Source organism: Styela clava, chromosome 1, assembly GCF_964204865.1.
Source record: "Styela clava chromosome 1, kaStyClav1.hap1.2, whole genome shotgun sequence".
NCBI lineage: Eukaryota > Metazoa > Chordata > Ascidiacea > Stolidobranchia > Styelidae > Styela > Styela clava.
This window is the reverse complement of record NC_135250.1, coordinates 21,376,242-21,395,322: the sequence shown is the minus strand read 5'-3', so window position 1 is coordinate 21,395,322 and position 19,081 is coordinate 21,376,242. Positions and strand designations below refer to the sequence as shown.

At 33.7% G+C, this 19,081-nt stretch overlaps 2 protein-coding genes across 2 annotated transcripts; both read right to left on the bottom strand.

Moving 5' to 3' along the window:
* Window positions 1-13,245: 13,245 nt before the first annotated feature.
* Window positions 13,246-15,440, bottom strand: LOC120348600 (kelch-like protein 25). Its single transcript, XM_039418762.1, has 7 exons — window positions 15,349-15,440; window positions 14,958-15,065; window positions 14,601-14,689; window positions 14,262-14,451; window positions 13,969-14,118; window positions 13,596-13,763; window positions 13,246-13,461 (listed from the first exon to the last, which is right to left on the bottom strand). The coding sequence occupies exons 3-7, from the start codon at window positions 14,619-14,621 to the stop codon at window positions 13,298-13,300; spliced, it is 693 nt and encodes a 230-aa protein (XP_039274696.1). The 5' UTR covers window positions 14,622-14,689; window positions 14,958-15,065; window positions 15,349-15,440; the 3' UTR covers window positions 13,246-13,297.
* Window positions 14,950-18,422, bottom strand: LOC144422670 (uncharacterized). Its single transcript, XM_078112373.1, has 8 exons — window positions 18,291-18,422; window positions 18,088-18,222; window positions 17,532-17,600; window positions 16,649-16,720; window positions 16,489-16,569; window positions 15,349-16,180; window positions 15,141-15,208; window positions 14,950-15,065 (listed from the first exon to the last, which is right to left on the bottom strand). The coding sequence occupies exons 1-8, from the start codon at window positions 18,310-18,312 to the stop codon at window positions 14,950-14,952; spliced, it is 1,395 nt and encodes a 464-aa protein (XP_077968499.1). The 5' UTR covers window positions 18,313-18,422.
* Window positions 18,423-19,081: the final 659 nt, after the last annotated feature.

Here is a 19,081-nt window from a genome sequence, read left to right as displayed (position 1 = left end):
AGAAAGGTCTTTGCTGTACCTACCAGTATCCCACCAGCTCCAGCATTCCATTCACATCAACTAACTGGCGTTTGACACGAGAAATGCGGGTTTAGTTGAACTTGCCAGAGCGAGGTAAATAAATCGTACTTGGAGCAGAATTCGTGAGTTCGGTCCGAATTGCTTGAATAACGATATGAGTGCTCAGGTTATCTTTCTAGTTTTTGTGCTTATAAAATCCTTCAAAACTACACCAAAATACGGAAATACAAGACCGAAGCTACTATCATATGATTATTAAGATATAGAAAAACCATACGTAGCAGGGTTGTAATATTCCAGTAATAAAAAAGCCAGGTCAATACACAAAAAGTCATCAGTTTTACTGAGTACAAAAGCCCCATAATTTGTCAGATTTATAATCTTCACACAAAAGTGGATTTGCACAGTTGACAATATGCTGATTTAGAGCCATCAGTTGATTTAGTGGGTCACGCATTACAGTCAAGCTGACATTCATATATATAAAAAAAGTTTGAAAAATCAAAAACCTAATAACAAAAATTATTAGGCCGACAGCAATACTTCACAATTAAATATATACAATATATATAAGGTGCCGCCGTAGTATGTGATATACCTACATGTTTCTACTTAAACTTACGATATACCTCAAAAATTTCTCTTTATACTCCACTATTAAAACAAAAAATATGCTTTTTCGAGGGTTTTTGATGTGTTGGCAATTATAAACTGGTTTAAAACCAATGTTTTTATTAAAATTATACAACCACGTACTGCTGGTACCGTATTAATATCTAATTTTTGCTTAGGTTTATCACAGCGTTCGTGAGATTAAATTTTGATCACTGCAACTTAACTAAAGGAAGACATAATGACATTAAGTTATTTATTAACAACTATTATTTGACTAAAACTAAAAACTTACAAATAACAGCAAAACTTTGAAAACGGGGCAATGTTCACGAGCCTGCTTGAGCGGCTGCAGAAATTACAATTGCTACGTCATTGTTGACATTGTTACTAACATGGAGATAACTAATTTTGTTTGCCTACTTCACATCAAGTTCTGTAAAGGGACTGAAATCCATGGGCAGGGGGTATATATCAGTGGTGGGATTCAGCAGGTTCGCATCGGTTCTATAGAACCGTCTCGTGAATTTTCATAAGATCAGCGAACCGGTTAGCATTACTGGTTACTGTCAATGTTCTGTTTGTAACATAACTGGCTGAAAAGTAAGACTTTTGTGATGGAACCGGCTGACAATATATCGGAATCCCACCACTGGGTTTATTCATTTGGCTAACACAGACAGTCCCCGAATTCGTAATTGAACTAAAATAAGGAAAATCGGAATAAAATTATGCCCCAACCCTAACCTGGTACACATACTTACTATGGGAGTAACTGGGGAAATAAACATGAAGATCGATGCTCGGGGAAATCCATATGTTAAACAGCTAAGCAATAAGCTATTGTTGCTCACCAAATATTTCATATAATTTTAATGTTCAACTTCACAAAAGTCAAAACGCCAAACGGAAATTCTGACACCAAACGTGTTCTAAAAAAGCCAAAATTGTTAAATTTGGCTTTAAAAAAGTCAATATGGCAACCCTTAATTTGTAGTTCATTACCATTTATCTCAGAAGTGAAAAATGAATCCATTCAAACCCCAAAATTTTTGGAATAAATAAAAGAAATAGCCTTCTAGTAACAACACTGTAAGACGATTTTTTTGAACTTATTATTAATGCGCTTAATTTATGTCACTGTTGCGCCATGATTTATGATGTCTATGTTGTATCCACAATACAGTAGAAACTCTACCTACGAAAGGCTCTGGATATGAAAAATCCAACTTACGAAAATTCTTTCTTTAAAATTTTTGCGCCGACTAACGTAATATTTTCTACATACGGAAAGCCGAAAACCGAAAACTCCAAAAACGCGTGTGGTGATATTTGTTTATTTTGGAGAAATTTAATACAATGCTTGAAGCAGGAATGTCTAATTCGAATACCGTATTTCGTGTTCATAAAAATACGATCTCCATAAGAATAGCGAATATGACGCACATATACTAACGTCGCCGTCCAGGTTTTGATTTAAAACATTTCACAATTACGTATTTCAAGTTTTATCGTAATCGAAGGCAGCCGTGTGCGGCACGGCAATAAATTACAGTAGACATGAAGGGATTTCAATTAGCGCCGACTTGAAGTACTTAAAACACGGATGTTTTTGATTGATAATTTTAATAAATTATCATCGTATATTTCAATTTAGTCGAGATAGTTTGCGGCTCCGACAATAAATCTAAAAGCAAATTGTGTCGTAATTAAATGTTTTCATCCTTAGTTTCGATTGTGACCGAACATGACAATATATACATTTTTTATTTTCTTGCAATTTAGAACGTATAAAATAGCTACAGTATTTAGCGCGGGATATTTATTGATATCCCGGCGTCGTTGAAAATATCATTCATTTTAAGTTGGCGATATTAATTTATAGGCAAAAATAAAATCATACCAAACGACATGAATATATTTAAATCAACGCCGACTCAATATATTAAACACGATTTCCGATCGTAATTCTCCATCATTGGCGGATGGAAATTTGAAATCGGGTGCACTCATTTGAATATGACGATGATCGAGTAATACTAATTGCGTTTTGCTGAATCAACGAATGGTTTCGTGAGCAAAATAAAAATTGAAGCCCGTGGTAGCTGCCCTGCCAGGCGCCTAGCAACTATTTGCCACTCTGTTGGCCAGTTTGTTTATCCGCGTGTACGCACAATGTGTCTTATTTAGTTTCAGTTGCTAGCGAAATTTAGTGAAAAGACTGTGATACGCGCGTGACAGACAAAAAAGGTAATGAAATGAAAAAAATAAAACCAGAAGCAAAACAAAAAATAAAAAAAAAACGGTAAAGTAAAACAAAAATAAATAAACAACAGATAAATAAAAAAGATTATTTCTAATTTTGATTTTCATGTGTGTGTGTGCTCATTTTCGTACATTACGTTCTCTCTCAGCTGTTACATTATGCCGCCTCCTTCGACCGCCGTTCTCACACTCGCCACGGCCTTTGCTTAGCCTAGCCTAGGCGGCCGACGCAAAATGTAAACTAGATAGCGATCGGAGAACGCCGACTTATCGATCTTGCGGTTTCGATTCTTTCGCTCTGGCTCAATAGCGACAGCGCGTGTCCCACCACTAATCAAATATTTACTTGCTAATTATACGACATAATTCATCCAATATCAATAGGATTCTGGTCCGAGATATGATGAATGTACATGCAATGGAGTAGATTCAACCTCGCTTTCGTGAGATACCGCGAAAATTACGAAAGTGAAACAAACAAACAAACAGACAAATACCTATCAACATACTTACAGAACGAGATCAATAAGTAACAAACATACCATTCGTAGTTCGTTATTTCTCCGTTCTTTCTTCTTTCCGTGTGCACCATTTCTATTTATTATGCAGTATTCTAATTTTAACATGTATTTGTTACGAGGTTTAACCATTATTATAATTTTTACAAATACCATGTCCTACTACTATTTTAGGATAAAAATATGACAGCGAAAATACTCAAATTTACTGAGCCACTTTGGCTGATAAAGGACTAAAAACAGGCCAGAATACGATTCCCGTGTCTGCTAGCAGGGTCAGGACATGCATGGCTCATAGTTCACGATCTATCCAAGAAGAAAAATAATTTCAAGATCAGTATTCTAACCTAATTTTTGAAACATTCTGGATTATATAATGTCGATAATTAGCGAAAAACAATTAAAAGGCGTTTCAAGCTATTCAATTGCGATTTTCTAAAATATCCCACTTTAGAAGTAGAAATATTTTTTTGTACATTAAAGTCAATTAAATTTACTTGTTTTAAAAATGTATAACATAATGCGCATCCATTTTAGTTCAAAAGATATAAAGCAAACAATGGCGATAATTAGCAAAAAACGGAAATAAGGGTGTTTCGACGATATTCAATTGCGATTCTCTAAAATATCCCACTTCGGGAGTAGGAATATTTTTGTTGTACATTAAAGTACATTGAATTTACTTGTTTATAAAATGTAGAAAATAATGCGCATCCATATTAGTTCAAAAGATATTAAGGAAACTACGTCGATAATTAGCGAAAAAAGAAAAAAAAGCGTTTCAAAGCTGTTTAATTGCGATTTTCTAAAATATTCCACATTAGGAGTAGAAATATTTTTATTGTACATAAAAGTCCATTAAATGTATTTGATTTTAAAATGTAGAAAATAATGTGCATTCATATTAGTTCAAAAGATATAAAGCAAACAATGGTGATAATTAGCGAAAAACGAAAAAAAAGGTCGTTTCTAAGCTATTCAATTGCAATCCTCTAAAATATCCCACATTAGGAGTAGAAATATTTTTATTGTACATTGAAGTATATTAAATTTACTTGTTTTTAGAACGTTGAAAATAATGCGCGTGAATATTAGTTCAAGAGATATAAAGTAAACAATGTGGATAATTAGCGAAAAACGTAAATAAGGGCGTTTCGACGTTATTCAATTGCGATTCGCTAAAATATCTCACATTAGGAGTAGATGTATTTTTATTGTACACTGAAGTACATTAAATTTACTTGTCTTTAAAATGTACAAAATTATGCGCATCCATATTAGTTAGAAAGATATAAAGCAAACAATGGCGATAATTAGCGAAAAACGTAAAAAAAGGGCGTTTCGACGATATTCAATTGCGATTTTTCGAAATATTCCACATTATGAGTAAAAATATTCCTATTGTACATCAAAGTATATTTTTTTACTTCTTTTTAGAATGTAGAAAATAATACGCATCCGTATTAGTTCAAAAGATATAAAGCAAACAATGTCGATAATTAGCGAAGAACGTAAAAAAGGGCGTTTCGACGATATTCAATTGCGATTCAAAACAAGTAAATTTATTATACTTCTATGTACAATAAAAATATTTCTACTCCCAAAGTGGGATATTTCAGAAAATCGCAATTAAATATCGTCGAAACGCCTTTTTTTACGTTTTTCGCGGATTATCGACATTGTTTGCTTTATATCATTTGAAATAATATGGTTGCGCATTATTTTCTACATTTTAAAAACAAGTAAATTCAATTTACTTTAATGTAGAATAAGAATATATTTACTCCTAATGTGGGATATTAAAGAGAATCGCAATTGAATATCGTCTAATCGCCCTTTTTTACGTTCTTCGCTAATTATCGACATTGTTTGCTTTATATCTTTTGAACTAATACGGATGCGTATTATTTTCTACATTCTAAAAAAGAAGTAAAAAAAATATACTTTGATGTACAATAGGAATATTTTTACTCATAATGTGGAATATTTCGAAAAATCGCAATTGAATATCGTCGAAACGCCCTTTTTTACGTTTTTCGCTAATTATCGCCATTGTTTGCTTTATATCTTTTTAACTAATATGGATGCGCATAATTTTGTACATTTTAAAGACAAGTAAATTTAATGTACTTCAGTGTACAATAAAAATACATCTACTCCTAATGTGAGATATTTTAGCGAATCGCAATTGAATAACGTCGAAACGCCCTTATTTACGTTTTTCGCTAATTATCCACATTGTTTACTTTATATCTCTTGAACTAATATTCACGCGCATTATTTTCAACGTTCTAAAAACAAGTAAATTTAATATACTTCAATGTACAATAAAAATATTTCTACTCCCAATGTGGGATATTTTAGAGGATTGCAATTGAATAGCTTAGAAACGACCTTTTTTACGTTTTTCGCTAATTATCACCATTGTTTGCTTTATATCTTTTGAACTAATATAAATGCACATTATTTTCTACATTTTTAAATCAAATACATTCAATGGACTTTAATGTACAATAAAAATATTTCTACTCCTAATGTGGAATATTTTAGAAAATCGCAATTAAACAGCTTTGAAACGCTTTTTTTTTCTTTTTTCGCTAATTATCGACGTAGTTTCCTTAATATCTTTTGAACTAATATGGATGCGCATTATTTTCTACATTTTAAAAACAAGTAAATTCAATGTACTTTAATGTACAACAAAAATATTTCTACTCCCAAAGTGGGATATTTTAGAGAATCGCAATTGAATATCGTCGAAACACCCTTATTTCCGTTTTTCGCTAATTATCGCCATTGTTTGCTTTATATCTTTTGAACTAATATGGATGCGCATTATTTTCTACATTTTAAAAACAAGTAAATTCAATATACTTTAATGTACAACAAAAATATTTCTTCTCCCAAAGTGGGATATTTTAGAGAATCGCAATTGAATATCGTCGAAACACCCTTATTTCCGTTTTTCGCTAATTATCGCCATTGTTTGCTTTATATCTTTTGAACTAATATAAATGCACATTATTTTCTACATTTTTAAATCAAATACATTCAATGGACTTTAATGTACAATAAAAATATTTCTACTCCTAATGTGGGATATTTTAGAGGATTGCAATTGAATAGCTTAGAAACGACCTTTTTTACGTTTTTCGCTACTTATCACCATTGTTTGCTTTATATCTTTTAAACTGATATGAATGCACATTATTTTCTACATTTTAAAAACAAGTAAATTTAATATACTTCAATGTAGAATAAAAATATTTCTACTCCCAATGTGGGCTATTTTAGAGAATTGCAATTGAATAGCTTAGAAACGACTTTTTTTTACGTTTTTCGCTAATTATTGATATTGTTTGCTTTATATCTTTTGAACTAATATGAATGCACAATATTTTCTACATTTTAAAAACAAGTAAATTTAATGGACTTTAATGTACAAAAAAATATTTCTACTTCTAAAGTGGGATATTTTAGAAAATCGCAATTGAATAGCTTAAAACGCCTTTTTATTGTTTTTCGCTAATTAACGACATTATATAATCCAGAATGTTTCAAAAATTAGGTTAGAATACTGATCTTGAAATTATTTTTTTTCTTGGATAGATCGTGAACTATGAGCCATGCATGTCCTGACCCTGCTAGCAGACACGGGAATCGTATTCTGGCCTGTTTTTAGTCTTTTATCAGCCAAACTGGCTCAGTAAATTTGAGTATTTTCGCTGTCATATTTTTATCCTAAAATAGTAGTAGGACATGGTATTTGTAAAAATTATAATAATGGTTAAACCTCGTAACAAATACATGTTAAAATTAGAATACTGCATAGTAAATGGAAATGGTACACACGGAAAGAAGAAAGAACAGAGAAATAACGAACTACGAATGGTATGTTTCTTAGTTATTGATCTCGTTCTGTAGGTATGTTGATAGGTATTTGTCTGTTTGTTTGTTTGTTTGTTTCACTTTCGTAATTTACGCGGTATCTCACGAAAACGAGGTTGTATCTGCTCCATTGCATGTACATTCATCATATCTCGGACCAGAATCCTATTGATATTGGATGAATTATGTCGTATAATTAGCAAGTTAATATTTAATTAGTGGTGGGACACGCGCTGTCGCTATTGAGCCAGAGCGAAAGAATCGAAACCGCAAGATCGATAAGTCGGCGTTCTCCGATCGCTATCTAGTTTACATTTTGCGTCGGCCGCCAAGGCTAGGCTAAGCAAAGACCGTGGCGAGTGTGAGAACGGCGGTCGAAGGAGGCGGCATAATGTAACAGCTGGGAGAGAACGTAATGTACGAAAATGAGCACACACACACATGAAAATCAAAATTAGAAATAATCTTTTTTATTTATCTGTTGTTTATTTATTTTTGTTTTACTTTACCGTTTTTTTTTATTTTTTGTTTTGCTTCTGGTTTTATTTTTTTCATTTCATTACCTTTTTTGTCTGTCACGCGCGTATCACAGTCTTTTCACTAAATTTCGCTAGCAACTGAAACTATAAATAAGACACATTGTGCGTACACGCGGATAAACAAACTGGCCAACAGAGTGGCAAATAGTTGCTGGGCGCCTGGCAGGGCAGCTACCACGGCCTTCAATTTTTATTTTGCTCACGAAACCATTCGTTGATTCAGCAAAACGCAATTATTATTACTCGATCATCGTCATATTCAAATGAGTGAACCCGATTTCAAATTTCCATCCGCCAATGATGGAGAATTACGATCGGAAATCGTGTTTAATATATTGAGTCGGCGTTGATTTAATTATATTCATGTCGTTTGTTATGATTTTATTTTTGCCTATAAATTAATATCGCCAACTTAAAATGAATGATATTTTCAACGACGCCGGGATAACGATATATTCCGCGCTAAATACTGTAGCTATTTCATACGTTCTAAATTGCAAGAAAATAAAAAATGTATATATTGTCATGTTCGGTCACAATCGAAACTAAGGATGAAAACATTTAATTACGACACAATTTGCTTTTAGATTTATTGTCGGGGCCGCAAACTATCTCGACTAAATTGAAATATACGATGATAATTTATTAAAATTAGGTTTTTGATTTTTCAAACTTTTTTTTATATATATAAATGTCAGCTTGACTGTAATGCGTGGCCCACTAAATCAACTGATGGCTCTAAATCAGCATATTGTCAACTGTGCAAATCCACTATTGTGTGAAGATTATAAATCTGACAAATTATGGGGCTTTTGTACTCAGTAAAACTGATGAATTTTTGTGTATTGACCTGGCTTTTTTATCACTGGAATATGACAACCCTGCTACGTATGGTTTTTCTATATCTTAATAATCATATGATACCAGCTTCGGTCTTGTATTTCAGTATTTTGGTGTAGTTTTGAAGGATTTTATAAGCACAAAAACTAGAACGATAACCTGAGCACTTATATCGTTATTCAAGCAATTCGGACCGAACTTACGAATTTCTGCTCCAAGTACGATTTATTTACCTCGCTCTGGCAAGTTCAACTAAACCCGCATTTCTCGTGTCAAACGCCAGTTAGTTGATGTGAATGGAATGCTGGAGTTGGTGGGATACTGGCAAAGACATTTCTTATAGAAGAAATTGAACTTTATACGCCACATTTGCAGAGTTAGTAAAAATCCGGTACCTCAATCTGTTACTGGTACTCGCACAATTTTTGAATTTTCACTATAAAATCGTTTGAACGGGCTCCAACTGAAACTTTTATTCCGATACGATAATACTAGGATGGTAATGACATAAGCAAAGTTGTGTTTCAAGTAAAAACGTGAGCTCACTTACCAAGATTTGATCGACAAATTTTAAATACACTCACTGTATGGTAAAAAGTTAACGTATTGTCAGCCTAACTACCGGTAGTGCCGTAATTTTTATATTGTTCTGTGCGGCGTGCAACATGCTGCTGATTTCATAGTTTGTTTCAATACCATGTGGGCAGAAGTGTGATTTTACTATTTCCGACGAAATGGTAATTTTATTGTCGTATCTTTTATGACGTTACTGAACTTGGTATTTCGTTCACAGATTATGGTTAGAAGTCGAACGAGTTCATCAGAAAGAGCAATAGTGTCTACAATTATATACAACACAAAATGGAAATCGCATCTGATTTGGATTCTACTGTTTAATCCGCTTCATCCTTATTATTTTGTATTCAATTTTCAAAATATTGAGATAAAATATACGCATAGTTTCAGTACCATTGATTAATTGTTCTACCAAAGCAGCGTTGGAGCGATGCTCATCATGGTGCTCGTGAACATGTGAAACATCTAAGGCAGTGGTTCCCAAACTTTTTACCTTTTTAGAACATAACACAGAACACTGTATTGGCTGCTAATCATCGCAAAACTACCGTGTTTCCTCGAAAATAAAACCTGGCTTAAAAATAATACCTAATTTGAATTTTAAATTGATTGTATTTGGACCCTACCCTTAAAATAAATTTGAAATGGGTAGGAGAGGAAAGGTTCAATGACCTTGAGGTAAGGTGAAGTTCACACCACTATTCAAGATTGTGTGATATCACAATTATGATATTTGTCACCTGATTTTTGTATAGGAAATGCAAATGAAAACAATGGATGTCGGTTTTTATATAAGGTTTATTAAAAAATCTCGTGATTTTCTACAATGTAATTTTATTTTTGATAAATGAACACAAAAGACCTCTTTCAAAAAAAAAAAAACGCTATGCGTAAAAAAACACATATGGTCATTCTTTGTGTGGCAAACTTTTGTTCCTTTGCGCGAAGATCGTAAAAAGGAATCTTTCACAGATTAGAATTAAAATTCAATTTAATTTCTTTTGTTTTTTTGAAGATTTACGTGTTCGAGTCGCAACCGATCCTAATAACCAGTATAACGAGCAAAATTTGGAGCGGATTCAATCTAGGTTTCGTGAGATATCGCGTGTATCTAACAGACAAACATACAAAAAGACAAATACTCATCAACATATTTACCGGTCAAGATCGATAAGTATTTAATCAAAGCTTTCTACATCTTTTCACGACCCACTAAGTTTCCTTTTGCGACCCACCAGTGGGTCGCGACCCATAGTTTGGGAACCGCTGATCTAAGGCGTATGGTTGCCTCAAATACCACTACGTTATTGCCAGATCGAACCCGTTGGATCGGTTTCTAGGGAATATAATCAGGCCTATTGATGCCGCACCCAATCTATCATGCGCGGGGTCTGGGGGTGAAATTACTCCTTTTGATTCGTAACACCTTTATTTAATCTACTGTTAGATTTTGTATTTTATTGGTCGAAACACTGCTACCGGTTGCAGCAATGCAGCTGTGGTTGTTATAGCTAGATTTCTCTTGTGTTTGGGTCTTTTATGTCTGTAAAATTGTTGCAAGTTTCTAAGTAGGGTACCAAGTTATGTTTATTTTTTAGTTTATGGTCATTGGTTTATGATAGTCCTGAATATGTTAGTCAGTAAAATGACATTGCTGTTTGAGTATAGTGCAATTACAGTGCTTGATTTTAGGGATTGTCTTCAGATTTCAAGTCGTTAGTGTATATATAACGTTATATATTGTTTTTCTTACATTTTGATACCCAGTATTCGTTATTTTTATTGTATTTTCTTTCTTTTCTGATGATTCATTGTAGTATTTGATTGTATTAAGATTTTTAGTTTATAAATAAGATTGAAATAGCATTAATTGGAGTGATTTCTGGGAAAAAGATTGACATCAGACCATATTAGAAGATATTTCGAACTGGGAAATTCGTACATAGACTGACAGTACGCTACAGATTTAAAGTGAAAGCATCACATTTTGGAAAGTCAAGCCGACTCAAGTACGGCGCAGGATACAAATAAAATAAAAATTGAAGCAAAAAAAAAGTACGGTCGGTGTTGATGATAGAAGATTTATATGTATCGTCCCCTGGAATATATATCAAAATCATAGTACAATATTCTTTAAATCACAAAATATGTATATATATTTGAATCGACATAATTATTTGGTCAACAGAGTATGGAGTGTAAAAGTATATAAACGGCACCCAAAAAAAGCACAATCATATAAAGTTATCCACAATCAATAAAATAAAACGGTTTATTTTTTTATTGGTAATGATGGAACACTTGTCCCTTGCCTCAACAGTCTGTTGTCGACGATTCAACGAGAGCTCAACGCATTCGCGGGGCAGAATATTGCTTTTAACGGTTTCTAAAAACGTCCATTTCATCGTTGCTAACTCTAACTGATGTATGTGACTATTTCTGTTGAATAAAGAATAAACTTCGTTGAATTATATAACTATGTTTACTCAAACGCTTTGTTGCCATGTGGAAGTGCATATCCATAGCTTCTGTAATTACAACCGAGGAAAATTAGCCAATGAGCAGCAAGACTTGTAATCTGAACCTTATATATTGGGAAGGATAACAAAGACTATTAAGGAGTAAAAATTTCAAACCACTGACACATGTCAGATTTACAATTTTTCAACCTTACCTTTTATTTCAACCTATTTATCTCATAACAATTAATACATAGTGATTCGTCAACAATCTTATGACCAATATTCATGTATCGCTGAGTTATATATATGACAAGATTATCGATTGGAATTAACAGAACCGACTATCTTCATTTATTGTACAGTATTAGCAAAATTGTAACACACGCAGAGAACCAAACAGTGAAACAAACGTATCAATATCACATGATTAGACGTTGATGTGGTCGAAACTAGATGAAACGCACAATAACCAACGATGTCTGTTAGTTTGATTGGAATTGGAACGTATTTCATGTTATGCTCGGTTTACTTGTGAGTGGTTTGTCGTTGCCTAATCAGAGTGGCATTAGCAAACCATTAAATTCTAAAAATTATCCTCATGGTTTACCAGACATAACGCTCTTTAGCTTGTATATATGAAATTCATGTCTACTAAATCATTAGATTCTTAATCCACGGAAAAATGAAACTGATTTTGCAGGATACATATTGAACTAAGTGATTCAAGAGTTCAAAGACTCTTGAATCACTTAGGATAGTTATCTTTAATCTTGCTACAGCATCCTTGCACTATATGCATACGGATCCGCCGACAAAAAAGCATAGAAGAAGGATAAGTAGTTAGTCTCGCAGAAACCAAATCATACATATTGAAACTACCCTTTTAAACAATTTAAACTGCGGGATTGTAATGTTCCTGCTGTGTGAAAGTATATATAAAAGCAAAGTGTGAACCATTTTGGTATATTATTTGCAACATAGTATAAATCAGGGTGGTCCAAACCCGGGCCCGCGGGCCACATCTGGCCCGCCGCTTCATTTTTTGTGACCCGCGTCGCATTGGCGCAAGGGTAAACAAAAATTGAATTTGGTGTTGTTTCGTCATAACAATAATCAGAAAAATTTTCTGACATATTGTTACATTACTGATGTCATTGAATTGACTGGTGTTATGGATAGCTGAGGCAACTAGCGAAATTGAATAAAGTGGTTGGCTAGTCTTAATTGTTACTTGGTTTCTATATTTGTGGTCGGGTCGGGAATATATGCTAACAAAATCGGCTTCATAGAAAACTAAAAATCCAATGAGGAATCTATTAGCCTAGGTTGACTATGCCTGATAAATAAATATTAATGTAATGGCCGACCAATATAATTCCTGCCGGTGTTTTTTTTCAAACAGCCTGAACGGTGATACAAAAAATGCTGCCTATATGTCAGAAAATATAGTAATTACCCTCCTGTATCTCAAATTTGGTAAAAATCGGTAATCAATCAATCTGCAGTTATTTGTAATTTATTTTGCAAACATGAGTTTGAAATAAAAGCTGACCAATTCAAACATGTTCTTGACTATTTAGCTAATTGAATCGTACCTTTTTTTGTAGCCGACTCCGATTATGTTGTTGTCTACTGCAAATGCCGCGAAACTGACAGCTTGATCGTATGGAAATGGTCCGCCAGGAGTAACGATTGTCCAAGTGTCATTCACGGTATCATACAATTGTATGTCACTGTGATCTGTTTTTTTTTTTCATAAAATAGCATATTATGATATACGTATATCGCGAAATATCTAGTTAACTTGGATATATATCCTTAACGGAAATGCACAAATTCATTTGTTTATTTAAAAAATTATAAAAGTATCATACTCATTACGTATATGACGTCATTAAACGTAACGGGTCTCATCGGGGGGAACTCCATGGGGCGTGTCATTGGAGAGACATTTTGCCAAACGTCGGAAGCAGCGTGGTATCTCTCGACTTCTACTGTCGAATTCCAGTGTTCATCTCTGCCCGCAAAGCAATAAATAAAACCTGGAATAGTAGAGCTCCATTGTATGTGCTAAATGTAGACTTGTTAAGCATTTAAATGCGTCATATTATTTTATTTTATTTCCTTTATTTCCAATATAGATCTTGTAAGTCCGGTTTCATAACCTGCAAAACGAACGATAAACGAAACCATGGGACCAGGGAAATGCCAGGGCCCTATGTATGAGAGTGGTGTGATGTAACTCACCGTTACAGACGGCGATATAGTGATTTTCCCTTTCACCGTTCATATCTCGAACTCTTGTCCATTTATCAATCTTCGGATCGTATTTTTCAACAAATTTTCTTGGCGATGTGGGATACGGTGCATATCCTCTTCCAACAACATAGATGCATCCTGATTAAAATATTTATTAATTAATTAAGTGTGGTATTGCAGTTAACAGTTTTCTGGGACAATAATGACGAATATAGCATTTTAAAGAAGATTCCATCTTAGAGATTATAGGAAATTCTTACACCTTATTTCAAGTTGCTCACCGTCGAGTGCTTCAGCAGGAGCAAACCATCCATGATTTTCAATCATATCTGCTACTCTTTCCCATTCTGCTTCCGTTTTTCGATAGTCAAGCCTATAGACTGCCTTTGTCTCCATCAACACGTAAATTGAATTGTTTATCCGCATGGAATGAAAATTGTTGTCGATGATGTCATCAGGAAATTTTTGACACTGTGATTGAAAAATCCGTGGTATTTCTCAACCCATTATTAGAATATAATACGTGTATGGTCAATTCCAATTGAATAAAACAAAATCTATTTCAAGGCATTAGCTGTGCTGTGCTTAGATATTTCAAATAACTCAATAGAGCAGCTCACCTTCATTGGGATCCACCTCATAGCAGATGGCGATAAGGCGGATATATGTCCCGAATCGCGATCAAAAATTGCGACTGCATTTGCTGAACCTTGAAATTAATAACATATGTGTATATAAATCAATTAAAAACTTATATTTTTCCAGTATTGGGGTCGATCCCAACCAAGTAGAATTACTCCCCAGAGAGTAATCTTGTTGTTTTCGGGAAGGAAATATTACTTTCTTTTCGGATTAGTTTCGCTATTATTATTCATAATTATTGCAATATTAAGTTTCAAAATAGGCAAAGGGAAGAATGTATCGAAGAAGATTGGGAACCACTGGCTATCCAAGTATATATGCATAATTTCACCCACCCTCTGCGCAGACGTCAGAAACTTTCGCTGACGAGGAAAAACTCGATGTTCTGCTGACATTAATACTATCGGTGAGGGATACAAAATAATCTTCATCTGTAGACAAACCTGAAAATTATACAAAAAGAATCTTCATATTAGAGCGTGTATTTAAGATACGATGGCGTGTGAAATTTATCTAACTTCGGAATTTCTCATTTTCATAGCTTTGAGCACATTTGCAGATTGATACTTTGACTTTAACTTGCCATCTATAAAATAATCATGAGCTGAAAAATCTAAACTTTTTCAAGCTGTTTGTAAAAAAAAAGCAAGGTAATAGTTTCAAATAACAATAGTGTCAAAATAGAATGCTAAGAAAATACCCCCCAATCCAAAATAATTAACTTACTCTTGGGCTTTGTAGCAGTTTTGCGTAGTAAGAACTCGTGCTCTAAAATTTTCTTGCACGACGGTGCATTGCAATGTCCATTCTATCAACTCTTTTGCTGTTTCGGATCTAGGTATCGTAGGAAGCTCAATATTTAGATTCTTGTTTTTTTTTAAGTTGTAATTCCATAAATCGGGTTCGGCGCCAAAAGCATGGCGTCCATCACTCAATATGAAATAAACAACCAAACCATAGGAAAAAATATCCGCTTGTTTCAATATGACATCAGAATTGTAAGTTTCCGGAGGTCGATACCCGTCTGTACCGGGACGAATCATGCTTTGTGCAGTAACCGACCGTCCATGGCTCAATTCTTTACTCAAACCAAAGTCGGAAATTTTTAAAGATTTCTCATCTAAGGCAAACAAAATGTTTTCAGGCTTGAGATCTCTATGTAATACGTTGTTTAGATGAATAAATGCGAGTCCTTCGGTTAATTGCCGAACCATTGATTGCTTTTTTGCAAAGATTATTAAGTTTCCAGTGGTCCTCTGCTCAAGAATGTAATCATACAGTGTTTTGGTGAGACAAAGTTCCATGGCTATATACATTGTCGGAAACGGCCCTTCTTCGTAAACATCAGAATGAATAATAGACACAACATGATGGTGTTGCAATTTCAGAAGTATATTTGCCTCTTTTATATTTGCTTCGTCGTACGGAGTAAGGAATTTGATAGCTATGGGGATATTCCCTGTTATTTTACTTAAATGAAGTCCTTGGTAAATGTGTGCTTTCTTGCACAAAGCTCGAGTTTTGAATAATCCAATTTTGTCACTCAATTGTATCCAACCTGTAATGTAAAGATTTAAATGACACCAAAAAGCAACGCAGCGGAGCTTTGGTGTTAAAGTACAAAGAATATTATAGTTCTTTAAACGTTAGTTTAAATGACATTTGTTTAGATAACTGATAACGAGGGACGTTTAATGCAATTTATGTTAGGGCAGAAAATAAAAAAAAAACTTCTTGGCTTGTTCAAATGACTTATCACCATTACAATTCTTTTTTTGTTTTGATATTGTGTTATGATATTAAAAAGATAATCGTGTATTGATATTTTATCAGTTTTTGATTAAATACAGAAAATAGGTGCTATACCTTCCCCAAAATCTTCAACGGGATCTTGTGTGTCTCTTTGTGGTCGTTTTTCGTTCACGCTAGGTGCTGGTGCAGAAGATGCTAGAGCAGAAACATAAATGCATCATATTACTTTCACGTGATTGTGCAAAGTACGAAAATATATCCATAATACACTTACTCTGTTCAGTTATGTAAGTGTTGTACGTGTTGTGATATATTTGCTTTCTGAAATCACCATCAATTACTCCATCTGAAAAAATATAAAAATTTTGATTGAAAATTGAGAAGAAAACACCCTGTAACAAATTCAGTTGAATCCTAAAACAGATACATGCAATGATCAGGATATGCAATGTGATGCAAAAAGATAACAAATACTGAATGAAAATAAATCTGTAATTATAACCATTCTCCTTAATTACTCTTCTGAAGGTGCGGAAAATTCTCCCAAGTGTACTGTTTTATCAAATAGAATATAATGAACATTCGCAGCAGGGGTGTGCAACATTTTCACCGGTGGACCATGTAACAACTTCGGACGTCTCGCTGCGCCACACAAAAAATTTAGATTTTTCCTGTACACGACGAATTAAAAAATTCTCATAATGAAAATTTTATTTATTAACGTTTTAGTGGGATACTTAAAATTTTGATTTCTTGCATAGTTTGTTAACATCAGCTTTGACAGAGGATGCAGAACCTTCAACTGACTGGTCAAATGTTCATCAGTCAGTTGATTTCTGCAGCTGCTTTTGGTGAGATTCATTTTGGAGAAAGAGACACCGGGCAAAATGGCAAAAGAATTAACTCAGGGATACTAGCAAAAAAACATTATGTATTTTTATCAATGTGAGAGTCTTTTTAAACATATACTGTCGGATTGAGATTTTATGCTTAATGAGGAAAAATCTGAGTGTTAAGAAGGTCCACGCTGAATGGTATGGCGGGCCTGGTTGTGGCACGCGGGTCGCCTGTTGCACACCTACTTATCTACAGCGTGCGGAATTTTTGAGTGATTTCCCAATAGTATAACTATACGTTTATCTCGTTTTGCATCATACCTTTCTTAGTCAGATTATACTGCGGTGAACCAAATGTTGCGTTTTTGAAATCTCCTCCACTCACGCCATCTGAATTAACCCATCATTTCACATAAAAAAATTAAAAAATAAATTAGTGGTTTTAAGTGAGTAATTTATTTATAAATTTGCTTCAGCGATTCTTCATATATCCCAAATTAATTTTCGGAGATCCCAGTGCAAAGTGATATGATAAACAATAGGTTTCTGGAACGCGTTTACATCTTAAACCAATGGACATTTGATAACGTTTACTGAAATCGAATTTGCACAACTTCACACTACATATAATTATCGTGGGTTATTTAGAACTGACCTATTATTTTGACAACAAGAATGCGAATGTTGGGTATTGTTGTCTCCTTGGCTTGCGACATAATTTACAAAGACTGAAAATATAGTTTTACTATATATAATATTCGTGTTATATAACAAAAAATAATAGAATCTTCAAAATAGTCAAATATCGCATATCTATATACAAGTGATTCCTTGATTAGCAGTCTTTTGCGTGGCTATATAAAATTTAAAGTCATACATGATCTCTCTTGTGACATTGCTAATTCATTTGAGTTTGATGATATATTTGCTATTTGCCCTCTGTTTTGAAGCTCTATATGTTGACCATGTTCATTTTCTGATCCTATGTCTGAGATATGGCCCTCGTCCTCATCTGAAATAGAAAAATTGTAAAGATAATGCAAATTTGGTTTATATTTACTCCAAGTGATGTTTACTAACCGGTGAAATGCGATTCCGACATATCTTCTGTAGATTCAATTTTCTTCTTGCAAAATTATATTAACAATCTGATCTTGAACAAAATAAAACCCTCAACTAAATTTCATCTTTTTATTTTTCAAGTCGAAATCCACGCGCAAATGTTTACTGCACGATACAATTAGCTACATGCCTTTAGGCAATTAAATCTTGTTAATCTCGTGGTAAAATCATCGCAACGTCGAAAAGTCGTCACTTCACTAAAGTGACTTCTTTTTTAATTTGTTTATCTATGATTCGTCCTTAATTTCTTGTAAAAATGCGCACTGTTGGAGTTTCAATATATAAAAAGTGAAGGGAAAATATATAAAACATTCTTTCACAAACGACTCTAATACCATTCCTTGTATACATGTATTTCCTCATAATTGTATGTTATCATAGCGCAATTACCTTGTTCGGTCACAATTTATCTTCACATGACACTTTAGAATAGGTTGTCATAAGAATAAAGACAGAATTATTTGACCCACAAAACGAGCGTGGGCCGGACAAAACCAACGTTGTTGGCCTTTTTTGTCAGAATATGCTGCTGGTCTATTTTTTTGGAAATCATTTTCGCAAAATGTAGTTCTGCTGAAACAAAATTTGACAAAAATGTAATTAATGAGAATGTGAGAATAAGATTCCAGGTTTCACGGTCAAAGACCGAATTTTGAGCATTAAGCTGGTATCCAATAGAAATATGAAAAAAAGATAAAATGTCTTGAATTTCCGGGTCACTATTAATATACAAAATACGCAGCTGTCTC